Source organism: Anguilla rostrata, chromosome 14 (genome assembly GCF_018555375.3).
Source record: "Anguilla rostrata isolate EN2019 chromosome 14, ASM1855537v3, whole genome shotgun sequence".
NCBI classification, from domain to species: Eukaryota; Metazoa; Chordata; class Actinopteri; order Anguilliformes; family Anguillidae; genus Anguilla; species Anguilla rostrata.
In genome coordinates, this window is record NC_057946.1 from 17,513,546 (window position 1) to 17,520,769 (window position 7,224).

General features: G+C 38.6%; 1 protein-coding gene across 1 annotated transcript; it reads right to left on the minus strand.

Moving 5' to 3' along the window:
* Positions 1–485: 485 nt before the first annotated feature.
* uck1 (uridine-cytidine kinase 1) lies at positions 486–5,974 on the minus strand. Its single transcript, XM_064308786.1, has 7 exons — positions 5,803–5,974; positions 4,863–5,022; positions 4,059–4,155; positions 3,613–3,755; positions 3,372–3,466; positions 2,841–2,889; positions 486–2,225 (listed from the first exon to the last, which is right to left on the minus strand). The coding sequence occupies exons 1-7, from the start codon at positions 5,959–5,961 to the stop codon at positions 2,032–2,034; spliced, it is 897 nt and encodes a 298-aa protein (XP_064164856.1). The 5' UTR covers positions 5,962–5,974; the 3' UTR covers positions 486–2,031.
* Positions 5,975–7,224: the final 1,250 nt, after the last annotated feature.

Consider the following 7,224-nt stretch of genomic DNA (forward strand, 5'->3'; position numbering starts at 1 on the left):
ACTGGTATTGGACCTGTATTTGTATTTGTCATTGGAGGCTTAAACAAAAAGCATATTTGGCACCTATAATAATGGGCAAAACCTTTCAGAACCCCAGGAAGATCTCACAAAACCAACAGAAATCTGTCAGCAATGCACTTGTGGAATTTTGTGTTGGGCATTTACATAAATGAAGGCTCTTGTGGAAAAGGCAAAAGGAGAAAAATGAACATAAAACATAAACTGGGCACTCTGGTTCAGGCAGCTTGAAGATATATCTGGGATAGAAGAATTTTGTTAGTGCCATGTTAATTTAAATCCTTTTCCAGTACTAAATACATTTTTGTCCCCCATAAACATGTTTCTGTTATGTAAAGTATCTGTTAATGTTCATTGCACTTGAAATTAATCTAAATGTCTTCCTTTATTACAGTCTGTATGGTTTGGTCAATTATTTGTGTAGATTTGTGTTCATACTGTACATATAAAGATACATAAGTCATGGGACCATTATAAGAGTTTAATGAAAATTAATACAATAGTCAAGGTGATGAATTCAGCCCATGAGACGAATTCATTTAATTACATACCCAAACGAGAAAAATCACAAAAGTTAAACGCAGTTACAAACATTCATATATATATATTCCTTACTGTGAGCAAGCTTAATACACATGGAAAATTCAAATATACATTTTAGAGATGTTACATAGGAAAGCAAGACTGATTCAGCACATTTTCAGTTGAGGCAGAATATTGGAAATAGAACAGAAAATCTAATTCTTGGCTTCGGATGGGCACAATGTGAAATGGGTTTATAACTCGTGTTACGTATGAGGCTTCATGTATTTTTAGGAAATCTGAGGTTCTCAAAAACTTGAGACAGGAAGTGAATTTCTCACCAGGCGCAGAGCATGTGTCGCCTGTTCTGCTCTGCACAAAATCATGTTTCATGAACAGTTTTTCTGAACCTCAGGCCGTGGCCACAGTACTGCTATATGACTTTATAACTTGTCTAGTTTGGATTACACCTAGCTCTGTTCAGGACCATGTTATTCAACTGGTGGAAAAAAAAAACAGCTCTAGAGGTCTTTTCAATGTTTTCCTTAACAGCCATGCCAGGAAAATGTTTGCAAAGACCAATATAACATGCCTTAACATTTGAATGTATTCATAAGATTAATTTAAAAAAACACTATCGCGTTAAACTTTTTTGAAAACAGTTAAAACTGCTGTACAGCAGAACATTCAATGTGAAGGTGTTCACCACCATCTTCTGAAGAGTCAGGTGGAAAACGAAGTCTCAATGCTTTATTTACTAAACAGATAGATATACAGCCTGGTGCGTTTCAACTCTTGAGTTGCTGAGCTGATGGTCAGGTTTAGCTTCAATAGTAACTGAAGTGGAATTTTCACTGTTACGCATGTTTGCAGTGAGCTGCATATTTGTCAAGTGCAGTACTATCTGTGATACACAGCTCACTGCAATTAACACTGAACATTCCTTCTATGCCTTTGTTAAAGCCAAGTCTTCCAATTTGCAGTCTCACGCATCCATGAAGATGCATAATCAAACACAGAACACCCATAGTTACAGTCACCTCTGCACAGGACAGGAAGAACAGGATGGAAGTGAGACAGAGGTGAGGGTCTCAGGGTGATATAGTGCATGTCAATTGTTTACTACGTGTTTTTCCATTTCCATCATGGTGTCTGATTATCTGTTGACATCCCCCGCTGTAGTCTTTTTTTCCCGTACAGTAACTGCAGCTATAAATATGGTGGCTCTTCAAATCAGATTGTTCAATTAATGTTTTTTTTCTGTCACACACTTGCTGTTGGCTGGTGTCAAGGCCATGCAGAGATTCCTTCTGAAGAGGCTATAAGATTGGAAGATTTGGAACTACTGTTTTCACCAGTTTGAATGCTATACTTTCAGCTTTCTCCACACCCCCATTTCTCCCAGCACAGTGCCCCTTCCCTGCATTTGATACAGCCCAGGACTCGATCAGTGGGAGGGGTCAGGGTCGAGGAGTCCCCCAGCGAGGCGCTTCAGTGGGGCCGGCTGCTGGGCTCCATAAGGACCCGCTTCCCTGCGGGGTTGGTGGCCCCGTTGGGGATATCGCCTTGCTCGGAGATGGCCCTCTTCACCCCGCGGCCGTGCCCAGTGACCGAGGCACGCTGCCATTTGCAGATGTCCCCATTCAGGATGTCCTGGATGTGCTGCACTATCAGGTTGATGGCCACTGAATGCATGAGGAGGAGGAATACACAGGAGGCAAGAGACAGAGTCTTAATGCTCTAATAACAGCAACAGTGTTTGTATTCATTGAATCACTTACTTTTTATTAAAATTTTATCAGTACTAGTTACACTTTATTTATGATTACAATATTTCAATCTTCAAATATAAATTGAATATCTGACTTGTGTATTGGAGACCCATGGCTCCAACAGACACAGAAAATAGAAACCAATCTCACGATCAAATTTAGGGAAGTTCCTGTTGTTTTCAGTTTATGTGGTTTCACAGACAGTTAATGTGTATGCTGCCCTCCCTATCAGATATAATGGAATATGTCAGACACTGAACGTATGTACAGTATTACTGTTCTCATGAATATCTGAATATTCATTGAACACTAAATGTTACAAAAACTACAAGTCAGGACTTCTCTAGCAAGTTACACTTTTTGGTGGACAAAAAAAGTCCACCCGTGTCATCACCATTTAGGAATTCAGACTTGACTTAAAAAAGCACATTTTGGAAATGCCTCACTATCCAAGAAAACAGTTGTTCAAGTTTTTATGGTATTTTCTTTCTTTCATTGTAATTGTACTTTCATTCTAGAATTACTTACCCATGTTGTCAACCCCTCGAGGTATAATAACATCTGCATATTTCTTGGTCTTCAAATGAAAGAAACATGCTTTACTGATTTTGACAACACTTGTGTCTTCTGCTATTTACTGTCATGCGAGGGATAGCCCTGATTATTTAACTTCAGTTGCATTCTACAGTAGTGTACAGGGCTCATGACTTGTAAGAAAGCTGAAGGTCCTGGGTGGTACCGTTCAGTGACATAAGTGTGTGTGTGTATATACATATATATATATGCCTGAATTATTTGAGTAATTATGTAAGTTGTGTATGTAAACCAAAATGTGCACATACGCTAATATGCTAAGTAAATGGCAATAGTTGACCATTTGGATACTAATATCTACCCAACATATGTGGAAAAGTAACTGATAACAATAATTGCATGACATTTTGGCCCATTTAATTTAAATGTACTTGGTTTGACTACCATAAGGCTTGACATCCATCAAAGGGCTAAAAATACACAACAAGCAGGTACTGTATCCAGAGGAAGTTTAGTTCTAATTACCGGCAAACAGAATTCCTCAAAAGCAGGCTTGACAAACGTGGTGTACTGAGAGAGGATCTGTTCCAGGTCTCGGCCTCTCTTCATGTCCCGCAGAACTGCAAATGACAATATCAGAAAGAGTCAGGCCTGGAACACACAGACAGACTGAGACAGACATTTGGAAAGTAATAAACAGTACACACAGCCTTTATGAAAGCAATCAACTTTCACGTGTTATCATTGGTGAAAATGAAGCTATTACCTCTACGTGAGAGCCTCACATCAGAGTCGGTGTCTACGAACAGTTTCATGTGGAACATGTCTCTGACATTCTGGGTGTAGAAGACCAGGATGCCCTCAAAAAGCACCACATCAGCAGGGTATACTGTGATCCGCTCCTGCAGTCTGACCATAGACGCGCACACACAACACAGTTAGTCACTCAATATAGGGACAGGCCTGTGAATGCCAGATTCAATATAAACAAATGGACAGATTAAATGTGAATATTTATTCACTTACTAAAAACCCCACTACCAAGAGCAATTTATAAAAGAATATTCATTGTGCAAGGTTTGTATTTAGTTCAAATGTTTTAGGCCAAAATTATATACTGTCAAGGAATGACCTCAATACTTCAGGTGTACTCCCTCTCCCTTTTTTCTCCTGTGTTTTTTTCCTGCCTGTTTTTTCTGCCAGTTGCCTCACCTGGAATGAGTGACAAAATCATAGGTGGGAACCTCTACCACCTTCCCTTCCACAATGTCCTTCAGAGTTTGGTACATCAACTCATTGTCAAAAGCATCTGAAAAGCATTTACGAGGAATGTGAGAATTAGTAACATGGCACAATGCAGTGCCCACATTTAAGTCGAATACACATAATAGCGTGCTGACAAACAAAAAGGATGTTTTTTTTGTTTTTTTTTGCTTGGTACGTCTGTCAATAATTACCGCAAAGTCACTTAGATCACGCGTCTTGCCCATTATAATGTTTGGTTGAACAAAAACTAAATCTCTTTCACCATGTCTGCATGCTTTATAAATTGAATAGCAGCCACATGATTCTCTATTTGGAGGAGGTTATCAGCGTTAACCTTGCAGGTGTGCTTAATAAAGTGGCCACTGAATGTATTAAGAGAACAGCAGATCCAAAAGGAAGACCAGTACTCCAAAATCAATTGATTCAACCAATTAACTTATTGATTGAGCTAATTAAGTGCATTACTTTAGTGGCGTATTCACATTGATGAGAAAAATGTGCTTCTGTCCTACCACACTGCAGTCAGCACATATTCTATAGAATCTGAAATTCTAATAAATATTTCATACTCTGTGTCATGGACATTTTGAATGCGCTTGGAAAAACAGACCATGGATTAGAGATTGAGACTGAGATACAGCTCATTGAAATTTACATACCATATGTCTTTTTTGTGTGTTTTTTTAATGCTATGACACCTCACTGCTTTCATGTCTAGTAAACATTGGTTGTAAGTGAGATTCCTGATACCTGGATGGTCAAAGTTGTACTGGCCCTTGAGTGCCTTGGCCTTCTGGTCAGAAGTCAGGACCCTGTAGAAGCTGTCCTGACTAACAATGACGACTTTCCTCTGTCGATGGTCCACTTTGTTCTGCCCCAGCAGCTCCATAATTTTTGCACACACAGTGGACTGGTAAGGACAGAGAAAATCACAGAACAAACCCATTACATCAAAACCTGAATGTATAGAGCTAGGTAAGGTAATGTCTGACTGTCATAACATGTAGCTGAACATCATAGATATTTGTGATATACCAGACCAGACCTTGGTCACCTCCTACCTTGGCAGAAATACTATTTTTCAGCTTAGTACAGGGGACTACTGATGGTCTAACTAGCTATACAAAATGTTCATTGCTAAATGAAAAGAAATTCAAATGGAGCCAATATGAATGGCGGAAATCTCACGTGATGATAAGCTGCATAATCCAATCAGCAGTGCTTATAGTATTAATTTGAAGTTGATTTCAACAGTATTTTTAGGGTTATTTTTATTATTTTTATGTGACGTATGATCAGAATAGTCATAGTGCAACGAACAACTGTAAGACAACCTTAACTAGCTAGCTAGCTATGTAGACTTTGGATCATGTGATATAGCGCTGAACTTGATTTTGACACATGTCATTTAGCTAACGTTAGCTATCATTGTTAGCTAAGCCAAAGTTCGGTGACTGGAAACGGCTGCTACGCATAAACCAACAATGTGTAACATCATCTAACAGATCATCCAACGACAAGCAATATACAGACATTGTGACAACTCCTGTCAAAGGTACGATGATCGTACTGTTCCCAATATGCAAGTGCAAAACAGATAACGATCTCTCTTGGAAGTATCTCGACACATTTGGGATGACATAACTAGAAAACTGGTTAATTGTTTATGATTTTCTTATCCGTGTCTCACCTTTCCACTTGCGGTTCCCCCGCTCACTCCTATTAAGAAAGGCCGGTGTCGCGGCCGCTCGTTTTCTGAAAGCTGCCCAGCAGAAGCCATTGTTGTGCTGTCACATTTAATGTGAAATGCAACCTTACAACTTCCCGGAAAGAAAGGCCTTAGCGACATAACGTAGAATGTTTCCACTGTCTTGCCTTTGCGACATGAACAAATGGACCACAATTCCCAGAAATCTTTGACATCCTCATCCAAGTACATTACTTGGCAAGCTGTCCAAATGAATCTTGGTCTTTGAAGTGAAATATACATGCCTTGAGAATAACGAGAGCCACCCAGACGCGATGCTGTGCGGTACCATTAAAACTAACGTGAGCCTGATACACTTCATCATTTGTTAGTAATAATCTTGTATTTGCCATTCCGCTGCTTTCCAAATTAAAATGCCAAGTATTTATTTGTAATGTCATTAGAGCATTAAGGGACATAAAATTAGGATTTTAAGAGATAGAAGAAGCTTTGCAGCATCAGCAAGTTTGTATAAATAGTATCTAGATATCTAGCATCTAGGTCTTTAGTGAACTAGCAGGTACATAAGCCTAGAACTGTAGACCCTGCAATTTTGCATATGACAGTACACACTGTCATATGCGAAAGGTTTTGGATATAAAATTCCATTTGGTACACTTGTGGTTGATATCTCATCTGATTCACTAATGTACCAATGCTCAGCAAATAAATAATTTATTTGAGCTCTTTCCTTTTCCTTTCCCAATAGTGAATAAGCAAAGATTACTCCAAGAGAGGATGTAATGTGCCAGTGAAAGGGGTTATACTGCCTTCATTTTGCTTTGAGTTGGAGTAAATCCCTTAGCAAGGTATTAATAAAAAAATAATTGCTTTCATTTATACTGTGCCTTTCTCACAGGCCAGTGACTCAAAGCACTTTAAAGTGATGATGGGAAAACCCGCCTCAACCACCGCCAATGTGTAGCACCCCCCTGGATAATGCATGGCAGCCATTTTGCGCCAGATGCTCTCCCCACATCAGCTGTGAAGAAGAGGAAGAGAATGATTTCTAGCCAATTAAATAGGGGGATGATTAGGTAGTGGGTTGAGACAGCCAGGTTGGGAATTTAGCCAGGTACCATATGTACAAAGAACAATTGACATGCATTGAAAGACAATTTTTAATTTGTCATTGTAGTCATTATTTAAAATTATCTTAATGAATGATTTGCCATAACAGTTATCCTGACAGCAGCAGTCTTCAGTAGTACTTAGTAATTTTTTATTCTCTCTTGTTAATTCACTCTCTGAAATAAATTGTCCTATCATTGTGAAAGTAACAACAACAACAACAACAATAATAATAATAATAATAATAATAATAATAATAATAATAATAATAATAATAATAATAATTTGATTATG